The sequence below is a fragment of the Otolemur garnettii genome, unplaced genomic scaffold, assembly GCF_000181295.1.
Source record: "Otolemur garnettii isolate 467f Iridium unplaced genomic scaffold, OtoGar3 scaffold00087, whole genome shotgun sequence".
NCBI lineage: Eukaryota > Metazoa > Chordata > Mammalia > Primates > Galagidae > Otolemur > Otolemur garnettii.
Window position 1 is genome coordinate 354,976 of NW_003852482.1, and position 15,015 is coordinate 369,990.

At 45.3% G+C, this 15,015-nt stretch overlaps 1 protein-coding gene across 4 annotated transcripts in view; it reads right to left on the bottom strand.

Annotated features, from left to right (window-relative positions):
- EHMT1 (euchromatic histone lysine methyltransferase 1) overlaps positions 1–15,015 on the bottom strand; it is a 173,052-nt gene that overhangs the window by 91,627 nt on the left and 66,410 nt on the right. For all 4 annotated transcript variants that reach the window (XM_012808299.2, XM_023516087.1, XM_023516086.1 and 1 more), the window contains exon 4: positions 13,380–13,569. In XM_012808299.2, the coding sequence (XP_012663753.1) occupies positions 13,380–13,569 (190 nt within the window). The remainder of the gene's footprint in view (positions 1–13,379; positions 13,570–15,015) is intronic.

The window sequence follows — 15,015 nt, forward strand, 5'->3', positions numbered from 1 at the left end:
ACTGACCATTAGTACCACGTCCCTGATGTAACTTATAGCCATGTCCTTGGCAGTGGACACATGACACTATCACCCATGAAAAGTCCTCTTGCTTATAAAAAGACCCACGTGAACAGCATGTGCACCAGAAAGCAGGTGGGGCCACCCTACAGCCACCTTGGGGGCCAAAACAGCACAATCTGCCCAGGACTTGGCATTCTCATCTGAGGAAGGGGCCCTCCTCTATCACGGCAGCCCAGGCCTTCAGTAGCACCAGGACCCTCTCCCAGCACCATCTTCCTCTCTCTTAATTTGAAGACTAAGCATAAAGAAAATCCATGCAGATACTGTCCAGCTCACACTAAGAGACAGAGGGCAAGTAAGGGAGGCAGCCTGGGGGTCCCGGGGCGGGGGTGGGTAAGAAGAGCAGAGGGAACAGGGCCTGGGGTTCCCACTTGATTCTCAACATGGCAGCTTTAGGCTGACAGGTTTTTATACTAAGACTACATATGAAATATATAATATTTATATATATACTATATATAAGAAATACATATATTATAAAGAGACTCATAAAAATCAGTATATATAATAAAAAACCAATATATATTATATAATAATATATATTAATTGGGGGGGGGGGAAACAGATTCTCAAGCTGTCACCCTGGGTAGAGTGCTGTGACGTCAGAGCTCACAGCAACCTCAAACTCTTGGGCTTAAGCAATTCTCTTGCCTCAGCCTCCCAAGTAGCTGGGACTACAGGCACCCACCACAATGCCTGGCTATTTTTTGTTACAGTTGTCATTGTTGTTTAGCTGGCCCAGGCCAGGCTCCAACCCACCACCCTTGGTGTAGCAGCCTACCCACTGAGCTACGGGTGCTGCCTATAATATATATTTTTTAATGTTCCAGGGCTTACAGGGAAAAAAAAGACCTAAAAGTTATTGCTGTAACATAAAGGAAATGCTCCTTAAAGGTATATAAAAATGTTTTAAGCTAGGCACAGTGGCTTACTTGAGCCTAGGAGCTCAAGTCCAGCCTGGGCAACATAGTAGGATTTCATAAAGGGAATAGGAAAGAAAAGGGGAAGAGCCGGGAAGGGAAGGGAAGGGAAGAAATCACATAGAGAGGCTGCAGCTCTGCCCAGTGCAGGACAACGCTGTGGAGCATGCACAAGGCCCCAAACGCAGGGTGTGTGGAGCGCGTGCGCCCCGGGGCATGGAGAGGGGCACAGTCAGCATGTGGGACAGGTGGGGCTCTGAGCAGAGAGCCCCTTGGCTGTGCCCCACCAGAGTGGGCAACAGCACAGCTGTGCTCAGGTCCCCAGAGTCCCTGGGGATAACACATTCATGTCACAATCATCTTGATAGTCTGAACAGGTTTTGAACCTCAGATAATTTAGAAAATAAACACTGTTGACTCTTAAACAACACAGATTTGAACTGCATGGACTCCCTCATGACAGGATTTTTCAACCTAACCTGGACAGAACATGGTGATTTGGGACGCAGAAAGTGAACATACAGAAAGCCAACTTTCCGCACATGTGAACCCTGCAAGGCTGAGTGAGGGCAAGAGAGCACTCAGACTCTGGCATCCCTCACGTGCAGCAAGATGAGCATGTATTTCCTCACAAGGTTGCTTTTCTTATTTCCCCTCGGCTCCCGGTACTGGTGTGACCAGCCTCTACTTTTCTGTTACACAATTAGTGGGCTGGGACAGAACAGCAGGGTCTGTCAAGGCTCCCACAATGACTGTCTTCCTTGGGACAGTTTGCTGACTACCAGAAGGAAATGCACAGTGGGGATAGAGCAAGCCAACCCGCCTTTCACTTGCCCAGCAACATCAGAAGTCTGTTTGACAGAACCAAATAAAGTCCCATGTTCTAATATTCTTCTCTTACTGGGTTAACTAGTTACTTAAGCAAAACCTATTAGTTAAGTATAATCTACTATACTATACAACAGCACACAGCCAGGCACTGGCTCACTTTGGGAGGCTGAGGCAGGAGGATTTCTCGAGGCCAGGAGTTTAAGACCAGCCTGAGCAAGAGTAAGACCCCTGTTTCTATAAAATATTTAAAAATTAGGTGAGGTTGGCAGTGCGCAACTGTTGCCCCAGCTACACGGGAGACTGAAGCAGGAGGACCGTGCAGAGAACTGTGATGATGCCACTGTACTCGAGTTGGGTGAGACCGAGCTGGGCGAAGAAGGGTTTACAAAGCACCTGAGTGTGTACAACCAAGCAGTGGAGCATGATGAAGAGCCATTTCAATGCTCAGGGGAGGCTTTCTGTGGTGTCCAGGCAGGTATCCAAGTCCAGCCCTCAAAGGAGAGGGCCTATGCCTTGTGCCAGGGTCGGCACAGAAGCATAGGGTGCAGAACTCGCATCTCAGCAGATGCTCTGGAAGATCCACACAGAGGGCAGTGTGTAGCAGACAGCTCTGGAAGAGGCAGTGTGAGCTGCAGGCGTGGGCACAGGGAGGAAGGGCAATGCCCGGCTGCCCTGTGGGAGGATGGAGGGCTCAGGCCACAGAGGCACCTCTCTGGGAGAGGTGATAGGCTCCAGAGAGCAGATGAGTGCGTGGGGAAGTGTGGGGAGTGGGAGGTGCCAGTACCCCTTTAAATCCCTACTCCCATCCTCTGGCAGCTGGTGCTGAGCTTTCTGTATCTGGGACCCTAGCAGTGGAACCAGACGGGACTTGTCCTGTGATGACTGACTCAACTCCCTGAGCATAATATCCTCAAGGGCCATCCCCGCTGTAACATGTTTCAGTTTCCTTCTTTCCTAAGGAGGAAAAACATTCCACAAGGTCTCATAATTAAGTTTGCGAACTCATCCTGGGGAAAATGCTGTGCAGTTCCTTGCTGAGTGTCACTATAGCCACCCTTAAGGTGGTCCCCTGAGGTGCTGATGCCAGCACCTCGTCCACCTTCAAAGTAGTTTTGGACTCTTTTTCTGAAATGGCTGACATCAGACCTGGTCATCTTATACTCTTGATGTCCTGAATATCATCAAAATGTCTTTCTTTCCTATATTCCCTTTGTCTTTCTTTTGTCTTTCTTTCCAATATTTCCTTTGTATTTGGATAAATAAAAAGTGATTGAGGACAGATCAGATGAGAAAGGAACACGGTATTCCAATACCGTTATTTGTTTGCTGGCTAAAAACTCCCTCACAGACAGTGTTGTGTGAGCTGGTACACTGTCATGATGCACGAGCCACGAGTTTTGGCCAAGATTTTCAGTTAAGATTTTCCTAACAGTTTCTACATCAATGTTTACTTGGCCAGGAAGGCTTCTCACAGTCAGCAAACAATTTTGACACAAAATTCAACAGATTTTTTCAATGTTTCCATCAGTTCTGGTCATTACTGGCCCACCCTTGGCCCATCACTCTTCATCAGTGATGCTTTCTCTCCCTTCAGAAAAACGTTTAATCCATTTGTACAATGCAGTTTTCTTCATGGCACTATCCACATTAACAGACTGTTGTGTCCCTGATTTCACTTCCACTCTTGCCAAGTTTAATAAGAAATTTACAAATGGGCTCGGCACCTGTGGCTTAAGTGGCTAAGGCATCAGCCACATACACCTTAGGTGGCAGGTTCGAATCCAGCCCAGCTGCCCAAAAAAACCCAACAATGATGGCTACACTCAAAAAATAGCCAGGCGTTGTGGTCCCAGCTACTTGGGAGGCTGAGGCAGGAGACTCACTTGAGCCCAGGAGTTGGAGGTTGCTGTGAGCTGTGATGCCACAGTACTTTACCCAGGGGGATAGCTTGAGGCTCTGTCTCAAAAAAAAAAAAAAAAAAAAAGAAAGAAATTTACAAATGTTTATTAGGCCGGACTCCAGTGGCTCATGTCTGTAATCCCAGCACTTGGGAGGCCAAGGCAGATGGACTGCCTGAGCTCATAGGTTCAAGACCAGCCTTAGCAAGAGCAAAGCCCTGTCTATAAAAATAGCCAGGCATTGTGGTAGGCGCCTGTAGTCCCAGCCTCTCAGGAGGCTGAGGCAAGAGAATAGCTTAAGCCCAAGAGTGGGAGGTTGCTGTGAGCCACAACACCATGGCACTTTACCAAGGGTGTCAAAGTGAGACTCTGTCTCAAAAAAAAAAAAAAAACAACAAAACAAAACAAAACAAAAAAAAAGATAAACAGTAGGCCAGGTATGGTAGTTCATACCTGTAATCCCAGCACTCTGGGAGGCTCAGGAGGGTGGATCACTCAAGCTCAGGAGTTCGAGACCCATCTGAGCAAGAGTGAGACTTTCTGTCTCTACTAAAAATGAAAAAGTGAGGTAAGAGGATCACTTCAGCCCAAGAGTTTGAGGTCGCTGTGAGCTGTGATGCCACAGCACTCTACCCAGGGAGACAAAGTGAGACTCTGTCTCAAAAAAAGAAAGAAAGAAAAAAAAGAAAACAAATGTGTGTTACATCTAATTCAATCTCCAACATTCTCACCACAGCACACAAAACACACAACATTAATAAATGCTACTAAGAAAGACACTGCCACACACAGACACAAACACAACTAAGAGACCCTGCTATACGATGGTTGTGAAACCTTACTGAGCTGCTGGTACAGGGCTGCCAATGTGAGCACACAGCAGCAAGTTCATGAGCTTAACTGTGAAACCACCTGTGTACAGCGCTTTTCTTCCCCATTCATCCATCTGGACACTTAGGTGGCTTATGTGTCTTAGCTATCGTGAATGGTGCTGCTGTGAACATGACTGTACAAATATAACTTCAACACTCTGCCTGCAATTCTTCCACGCATATACCCAAAAGTGGAACTGCAGGATTATGTGGTAATTCTAATTCTTTGTTTTTTATAGAGCCCCATGCTGTCTTCTGCAGCAGCTGTGCATTTTTCCCTTCGCACCAACACATACAAGGGTCCCAGTTTCTCTGCATCACTTGTTCTTTGCTGTTTCTTTGACAGCAGCCATTCTATGACCTGGTAGCTAACTATGGTTTTCCCAATGCTTAGGGGTATCAAAAATCTTCATGAGCTTTTTGACCATTTGTGTATCTTTGAAGAAATATCTGTTCAAGTCCTTTGCCTGTTTTAAAATCAGGTTTTTGTTGTAGGATTTTTTCACATATCCTGAATAGTTATTCCTCGTCAGATAAAGGATTTGCAAACATTTTGTCATTTCATAGGCTTCTTTTTTGCTTTACTGATAATGTCTTTGATACATAAAACCTTCTAATTCTCATGAAGGTATTATCTATTTTTTCTGTTGTTGCCATAGCCAAGAAATCACTACCAAATCAAACACATTTGCTTTGTCTTTTTCTAGGAGTTTTATAATTTTAGGTCTTATATTTAGGTTTTTGATCCATGTTCAAGTTAATTTTTGTACATGGTATGAGGTAAGGGTACTTTTGCATCCATATGTCCAACTCTATGAGCATCAGTTGTTAAAAAGCTGTCCCTTTCCTGTTGAAGGGTCCTAGCTTCCCTGCCAGGGATCAGCTGACCACACATGCAAAGCTGTGTTCTATCTGATCAGTCTGGGTGTGTCCTTATGCCAAAGCACAACATTTTGATTACTGAAGCTTTGCGGTAAGTTTTGAATCTCTGTCTTTTAAGAAATCTCCCATGGGTGCTTGTGTGCTACTGCTACAGCTATGTGGAATTTTCTGAGTGTCCCTGTTACATCTAGTTGGTTTAGAGAAGCATCAAATCCTCTACTTCCTTAATCATCTTCTTTATGGCTGTTCTACCCATCATTGACAGTAGGTATTATGTAGAATTCTCTGTTTCTCCCTTGGATTCCATCAGTTTTTGCTGCATGTATTTTGACGGTCTACCATTCATTAGGTTCACAGAGGTTTATAAAGGTGACATATCTTCTTGCACATTGAAACTTTTATTACTGTCTTCCTTTTTCTCTTATAGATGTTTTTGATTTACAATCTATTTTACCTGATATATGGTATGGCTACTCCTATTTTTTATGGTTGCTGTTTGCATGTGGTATCTTTTCCTATCCTTTCACTTTTGATCTGTTTGTATGTCTGGATAGTAAATGGTCTCTTATAGACAGCTTTCATGAGAATCATGTGTTCTTATGTATTCTGCCTGTCATAGTCCATTTGGTCTTGCTATAATTAAGAAAAGAGATTTAGTGCGGCACCCGTGGTTCAGTGAGTAGAGCACCAGCCCCATATACCAAGGGTGGTGGGTTCAAACCAGGCCCCAGCCAAACTGCAACCAAAAAATAGCCAGGTGTTGTGGCGGGTGCCTGTGGTCCCAGCTACTCGGGAAGCTGAGGCAAGAGACTCTCCTAAGCCCAAGAACTGGAGGTTGCTGTGAGCTGTGACGCCACAGTACATTACCAAGGGCGATAAAGTGAGACTCTGTCTCTAAAAAAAAAAAGAGAGAGATTTACTTGGTTCACAATTCTGGTGGCTAGGAAGTTTGAGACTGGACAGCAGTATCTGAACATGGCAGAAAGCAGAAGGGAGACAGGTGTGTGCAAAGACCGCATGGCAGGAGAGGATGCCAGACTCTCTTTAACACCAGCTCTCAAGGGTCTAATCCATTCCCAAGAAAGAGAACTCACTCTCCCCAAGGGTGTTAATCTGTTCATGAGGGACCCACCCATCAGTCAAACACCTTCTATGAGGCCCCACTTCCCAGCAGTGCTTTAGAGAGATCAAATGTCAACCTGAGTTTTGATGGGGATAAGCCACATCTCACCCACAGCACTACCACTCTGCGTCTTTTGATTGGAGAGCTTCATCTGTTCACACTGAGAGGACTTCTGTCACTGTGTGGTTTCCTACAAGCCTGGTAGCTTTTTGACCCTCATTTATTGCATTACTATCTTCCTTTGTATTCAGTTTATCTTTTATACTGAAATGTTTAAATTCTTTTCTTATTTCTTTTTGTGTATGTTCCATAGCTATTTTCTTTGTGGTTAGAGTGGAGATTACATTTAATATCCTAAAGATATAACACCCTAATTTAAATTTATACCAATTTAACAGTCAGTAACATACAAAACTTTGCAACTTTACAGATCTTGCTTCCACCCCTTTTAGCTACTGATGCAACAAAATTGTATCTTTATAGATGGTGAGCACCAAAACGTAAACCAGTAATACTTTTAAATACATTAGTTCTCTTAAATTATATTTTTGAAATGCGGAGTGACAAACCAAAGTTGCAATAATACTCACTTGCAGATTGTTTTTTAGAAATGTATTAATTGCCCAGTGCAGTGGCTCACGCTCGTAATCCCAACTCTCTGGGAGGCCGAGGTGAGTGGATTGCTTGAGCTCACAAGTTCAAGATCAGCCTGAGCACGAGGGAGACCCCATCTTTAAAAAAAAAAAAAAAGCCAGGCGTCGTGGCAGGTGCCTGTAGTCCCAGCTCCTTAGGAGGCTGAGGCAAGAGGATCAATTGAGCCCAAAAGTATGAGATTGCTATGAGCTATGGTGCCACAGCACTCTACCCAAGGCATCAAAGTGAAACTTTGTCTCGAGAAAAAAAAAGCAAACAAAGAAAAGAAATGTATTCATCTCTTACAAACCACTGTGGCAATGATTCCAGTTCTTGTGACTATCTATGATTAGTCTTTGTGGCCGTAGGTGTGCCCAGTTTCCTTTCCTACCTGCTATCCTTTCTTAAGCAATCTCCTCAGCTTTTGTTTATATGATGATGGCTTTTTTTTGCCTTCAATCTTGAAGGGCAGTTTTGCTGGATATAAAATAATTACTTCGTTGACTGGTTTTGGGGATTTTTGAGACAGAGTCTCACTGTGTTACCCAGGGTAGAATACCGCGGCATCATCATAGCCCATAAAACTTCAAACTCAGGCTTAAGTGATCTTCTTGCCTCAGCCTCCTGAGTAGCTGGGATTACAGACACCCACTACAATGCCTGCCTAATTTTTCTATTTTTAGTAGAAATGAGGTCTTGCTCTTAATTAGGCTGGTCTTGAACTCTTGAACTCAGGCTATATACCCACCTCAGCTTCCCCCAGAGGGCTGGGATTACAGGTGTTAGCCACTACATCTGGCCAGTTGACAGTTTTTTCTTTTTCTTTCTTTCTTTTTGAGACAGAGTCTCACTATGTCACCCTCGGTAGGGGTTCGTGGCGTCATAGCTCACAGCAACCTCAAACTCTTGGGCTTACGTGATTCTCTTGCATTAGCCTTCTAAGTAGCTGGGACTATAGGTGCCTGCCACAACACCTGGCTATTTTTTGGTTGTAGTTGTCATTATTGTTTGGCAGGCCCAGCCTGGGCTCGAACCTACCCCACCACCTTTGATATATGTGGCTGGTGCCCTAGCCGCTGAGCTACAGGTGCTGAGCCAACAGTTTTTTTCTTTTCGTGCCTTAAATACCATCAACGCACTGCCTTCAGGGCTCCAGTTTCTTGTGAGAAATCTAAATTATCTCACTGAGAACCCTTGTATGTGACAAGTTGCTTTTCTCGGGTTTCTGCAGTCTGATTACGATGTCTCTCAGTGTGGGCCCATCTGAGCTCATCCCACCTGCTGCTCATTTAGCTTCCTCATGTTCATATTCACAGCTTTCCTCCCAGATTCTCTCCACCCCTTTCTCGCTCTTGGTTCCTTTCCAGACCCCACAATGCCTCTGTTCATCCTCCTGACATCTCTGTTCACTTTTCCACAGTCTTTTTTTTTTTTTTTGCTAAGATATAGAAGTCTCATTACATTACTAGTCTCAAACTCCTGGCCTCAAGTGATCCTCCCACCTTGGCCTCCCACCACAACCCAGCTCCTCAGTCTTTTTATTTTTTTCCTATTTATCAGACTCAATAATTTCCACTGTCCTATCTTCAAGTTTGCTGACTCTTTCCTCTGCATGCTCAGATTTGTCTTTGACTCCCTCTAGTGAATTTCTCAGGTAGCATATTTAACTATCTTTAAGGCAGTTGTTATAGTCTTCGTCTAACAGATCTGCCAACATATCTTTCTCCTTCCTGCCCCTCTGCACTCAGAGCACAAGACCCATGGCCTAGAGTACATGGCCCCTGTGCCGCCTGCTCCCAGAAACTGCCCCAGGAACAGCACATGCACAGCGCCAAGCTCAAGCTACTGTGGAGCCTCCCCCTGGAAGCTGCAAACCTTCTGGGGACTTCAATGCTTGCTTTAAAGGAGTTATACAGACAGATTCGACCAGAGCACTGGTACCTGAAAGAGAGGGACCCTGTTATGCTTCTACACCATTTCCCACCCAGGATCCTCAGAAATAGGGTTTATTTATCTAATTTTTTTTTTAAGACAGTCTCATTTTATCACCCTTGGTAGAGTGCCATGGTGTCACAGCTCACAGCAACCTCCAACTCCTGGGCTTAGACAAACTCTTGCCTCAGCCTCCCAAGTAGCTGTGACTACAGGTGCCCACCACAACGCCCAGGTATATTTTTTGTTGTTGCAGTTTGGCCGGGGCTGGGTTTGAACCTGCCACCCCAGGTATATGGGGCTGGTGCCCTGCCCACTGAGCTACAGGTGCTGCCCAGAAATAGAGTTTCAATGTTTTCTTTTTTTGACTGTCAACTTCTATGCTTTGAAAAGATACTGAACAAGCTGCTAACAAAGATGTCCATCCACTTTGTTAAAAGACTCATGTACACCTATAGACAAAGGGTCTGACAAGGAGCCTGGGCCAGTTCAGTCACCCCCATGCCTGGGGCACCATGTTCTCAAACAGTTCCAGCACAGGCTTCCCTCTCAGACCCTGAAAGGGGGGGGTGCAACAGAGGCCCTACAGAATCACAGCTACTTCAGCTCTAAACCAGTAATTTCCGCTACCCTGGGAAAAAGCCACAGGCACAGAGCTATGCGGCAGCTATGTGACTTCACCACCACACCTCAGTGACACATGGACCTGCTTATCCTGCCAGCCAGGATCAATTTACCAGTGCAGCAGGAGGAAAAAGAATAGACCTTCAGAGATCATCACTGCAGTAATTTTTAAAATTAATTAAAAAGGGCCGGGCCTAGTGGCTTACACCTGTTAACCCTAGCTTTCTGGGAGGCTGAGGCAGTTGGAGTGCCTGAACTCACGGGTTCCAGACCAGCCTGAGCCAGAGTGAAACCTCATCTCTATAAACAGCTGGGCATTTTGGTGTGTGCCTGTAGTTCCAGCTACTTGGGAGGCTGAGGCAAGAGGATCACTGAGCCCAAGACTTTGAGGTTGCTGTGAGCTAAGATGCCATGGCACTCTATCAAGGATGACAAAGTAAGACCCTGTCACAAAAAAAAAAAAAAAAAAAAATTAGATACAAAAATAAAATAAAATTAATCAAAAGGGGTAACAAGAAACTACAACTCAGCTTGGTGCCTATAGCTCAGCAGCTAGAGCACCCGCCACATATACTTGGCCTGGCAGGTTCAAACCTAGCCTAGGCCTGCTAAACAACAATGACAACTACAACAAAAAAATAGCTGGGCATTGTGGCAGGCGCCTGTAGTCCCAGCTACTTGGAAGGCTGAGGCAAGAAAATTGCTTAAGCCTAAGAGTTTGAGGTTGCTGTGAGCTGTGACGACACAGCACTGTACCAAGGGCAACAAAGTGAGACTCTGTCTCAAAAAAAAAAAAAAAGAAATTCCAATTCTTCTGAGGTAACTCTGAGGTGCCAGTATCCTCCTTCCCACAGAGAAGCAACCCCCGCAGTGGCAGGTGACAGAGCGAAGTTTGACAAAATAAGATGGGGCAGAGTCCACCGGCTGCTATGGCAGTGAGCAGACTTCACAGGACCCCTCCCTCGCCAGGACACTCCTGGCCATACTCCTGAGCTTCTAGCAGCACCAACAACTGAGCCAGCATGGCTACGTGCCTTCCCTGCAGGCTCCTGCCTAGGGAGCAGTCAGGCACAGAAAGTGTGGCTTCTTCACCCTCTCTGGGAGGTGGGGCTAAGGGAGTAAGCTGGCACTCCACAGCTGGAGGTCACTTTAAGGCCACCCTAGATGGATCTGCTAACTGACCACCCACCTCCAGTGGAGGAACAGGAAAGGGAGGGGAGGAGGGGCCAGGGAAAGACAAACTGGGGCTGCTAAATGCACTGGTACATCATTTTTTAAAGCTCTTACTAAAAGATGATGAAATAATAAAGCTAAAATAGGAAAAATAGGGGGAAAAAAATCTCAGCACTATAACAGAATGATTGACTTTTGACATTCCTTACCATAGCTTTGCACAATGCCAAGTCTAACTGTTTGAAACAAGTAATATTGAGGCAAAGAGTCCAAAACTCTGCCTTGGGGGAGGAAGGGAAATGGCTAATCTTGTTCTCTGCCTTCCAAGCCAAAGAATTAGGCCTCCCTGGGTAACAGCTGCTTCCACAACTGGGAAGGAAGAGGACAAGACAAGCTGGGACCAGTCGAGCCAGAGAGTCTTCAGGAGGTGATGGGTCACATCTGAGGACTCAGGAACCAGCCTGAAGGGGCTCCAACTGGACAAAGTTAGGACACTTTAAGAAACAAAGTAAGTAATGACAGTAACAAATTATAGCCCAGAAATTCAAATAGACAGACAGATGGTTAGGGGGACGAACAGGAAGGTCAAACACTTTCATGCAGCAGACTAAAAGAATCAACAGAAGAAACGATGGAGTCAGAAAACCACCTTGAGCCTTGTGCTGGGTGCGTGTCACAGCGGATGCAGAGGTCCCAGCAGAATCTCACTAGAAGCACTTGCAGAGTTGCCAAATCCCAGTAGCCCCCCACCCTGCAGACATATACTGACTACAATCTGGGGGACGGGAACTTCACAACGGAGACCTGCAAACTTCCCCTCTCCTTAACAGGACAAAAGGCCATCAACATGCACCTCCGAGGAAACACCTGACAGCTACCTGTACTGCCCCTCTCTGACCTCAGTCCTGGAAAACACTGGGCAAACCCACATCTGGCACATTCTACAAACCACCTGGCTTGTGCTCCTCAAAATGCAAGGTCAAGAAAGACAAGGAAGGCTGAGAACATTTCAGACTGAAGGAGGCTAACACACATCAGCTAGGGGATTCTAAGAACCAGAACAAGAATTTGCTTTTCTTTGGTTATAATGGACATTAATAGGGCAATTGGCAAAAACTAAACAAGGTACCAAATTTAGATAACAGTTCTGCACCAAAGCTAATTTCCTGACTTTGATAACTGTACTGTAGTTACCTAAGAGAATGTCTTTATTTTTAGGGACATTACAGCTATTTTTAGTAAATAGCACTAAAGCATTGAGAAATAAAGGGTACGATGTCTGCAATTTACAACTTGAAATCACATCTCAGTAAAAAAGAGTTGCATGTGTACAATGGGAGGGGAATAGTAATTGTGCCACATAGTAAAATGATTAAAGGGCACATGAGACTTCTTTGTAGAATTTTTTGTGACTTTGCTGGAAATCTGAAATTATGTTAAAATAAAAAAGTATTTTAAGGCTGCCTACAGTGGCACACAATGGCAATCCCAGCACTTGGTAAGGCTGAGGTGGAAGGAACACTTGAAGCTAAGAGTTTGAGGCCATTCTGGAGAGCATAGTAAGATTCCCATCTCTACATAAAATTAAACAAAATAATAAATTAGCTGGGTGAGGTGCTGTAAGCCTGTAGTCTACTACTCAGGAGGCCAAGGCAGGAGGATTGCCTGAGCTCAGGAGTTCAAGGTTGCTGTGAGCAGTGCCACTGCACTCTAGCCTAGGCCACAGAGTAAGCTCCTATCTCTAAAACAGAAAATATTTCAAATGTCCAGAAAAAGACATGCACCTGTGGCCAGGTGACAATCGCCTGAAGGGAAGTCTTCCAGGTCAAGGCCATGCCCCAGCACCCCTCCAAAGAAGACTCCAAATCCCAGCCCAACTCGTCCATGCTAGGAGGAGCTGCCTTATCTCTCCACGATGGTGTCAAACACACCCAATGGCTAACACGGGGGAGCCAGGGAGCCTGCAGCCCCTCACTCTGAGGCACACATGCCCACCAGTCCTATTCCCACAAATGCATCCTCATGGGGAATCACCTGTTCATCCACTCCCCAAATGACCACAAAAAGAAACCAGCCCAGCTGAGTGAGGAGAAAAGACAACAGCTTTCCTCACCTAAGCCAAGGGTTTCTCCAACATGCCATGTTTCTAACAGTATTTAACTTATAAACTGGGAGAGTTTTCAAATCCAGAGTCTTCTACCCAAATTGATCAAATTGGTACAATTTCACCAAAGAAAACAATCTTTGCCTTGAGACTGAAAACAAGGTTTTGGAGCAGAGATCAGGGAGCCTCTTCAGGGGGCACAGATGCCAGCATACACTTATCCAGAGCAGCACAGGCACTTATGGCCAAACTTGGGCTTGCCTGGCAAGGGACAGGTGCAAAACACATACCCAACAGCAAAGGTTGCCCCGAGCCTCCTTTTACCTGTCTGTGATTTTGTGGTGGCCACGTAGCATTGGTTCTGAGGTAGAGACTGGTGAAGGGGTGGGAAAGGCGGTAAAAGCGGCTGTCGTCCAAAGTCAGAAATGCTTTTGTTGATCTCCTCTTTTGGTTCCTTATGGTCCCGAGATTCCCGAGCTTCTCGAGCTTCTCTGAGATCCTTGCTGGCTGCATGCTTCAAAACAGAGACAATAACTGTAACAGTGCACAGCACATGGTCCCTGAAATAACGTGTACCCTATAATAGTTCTTTTCCCCATTACTTCCCTACAATAAAAGCGTGAGATACTACAGGAAAGAGAGAAAGTCTGCAAACTGAAACATCACAGAAGCGTCTAGAACAACAGGTGTGCTAGTTACTCCAGGTGATGTAGGTTGGTATCCGTAAACCGCAGCATAAGCTAAGAACAGTGTGTATGGTGTAAGGAAAGAAAGAGGAAGAGAAAACAGGAGAGGGAAGAAGATGAGGAGGGAGGAGAATGAGGAGGAAGGAAAAGTGTGTAGCAAAACCTGAAATATTTCCTTCTCCATCTATTTCTCTGCAGAAGTTGTTTGCCAGCTCCTGATTTACTCTGCTAAAAAATACCCCAAATGGTCAGCATTAAAACCTCTTACAAAGTCCTTTCAAAGTTTACGGGCTACAAGCTGCAACATCCCCCAAGTGGCATATGATCCACAAGTGATAATAATATTTTTCAAAGGGTCTTCTGCTCACAGTCTTACTGGCCTTCTGAGTCTGCCTTTGATCTTAGCCTGTGTGAGGGGAATGGCATCAGTCCCTCCTGCCCAAACGTAACCAGGCCTCCACACGCTGCTTCCCTAAAGTCACCTATAGCCTCACAATAGTGTGAGCTCAAATCCAGTTCCGTTTAACCAAATTTTATCATGCACACAGTAGGTACAACAATTCCACATGTGGAAAAATGAAGATAGACCTTTTTCTAAAACCACATATAAAAATTAACTCATGACTAGGCCAGCGCCTATGGCTCAGTGAGTAGGGCGCCAGCCCCATATACCAAGGGTGGTGGGTTTGAACCCAGCCCTAGCTAAACTGCAACAAAAAATAGCTGGGCGATGTGGTGGGCGCCTACAGTCCCAGCTACCTGGGAGGCTGAGACAAGAGAATCACCTAAGCCCAAGAGTTTGGGATGCTTGGAGATGTGACACCACCGCATTCTACCGAGGGCAACATATGAGACTCTGTCTCAAAAAAAAAAAAAAAAAAAGAAAAGAAAAAGAAAGGAAGGAAAGAGGGAGAAAAGAAAGAAAGGATCTCTGAAAAACACTGCAACTGGGATGATCCTTGAGGACAGCTGTGCTTAGCAAAGTCGGTCACAAAGGGACACATCCTGTAGGGTTCCACTTACAAGAGGTCCCTGTAATAATCAAATCCATCAAAACAGAAAATAAAGTGGAAGGTGCCAGGAACTGGAGGAGGGAGGAGTGTCACAGTGTTCCATGGGGACAGAGTTTCAGTCTGGAGAGGACCTTGGTGATAGTTGCACAAATATATGAATGTACTTAATACCACTGAGCTGCTATATACTTAAAAATGGTTAAAAGAGTAACTTTTATGTTATGGATCTTTTAAACTAACACACACACACACACACACACA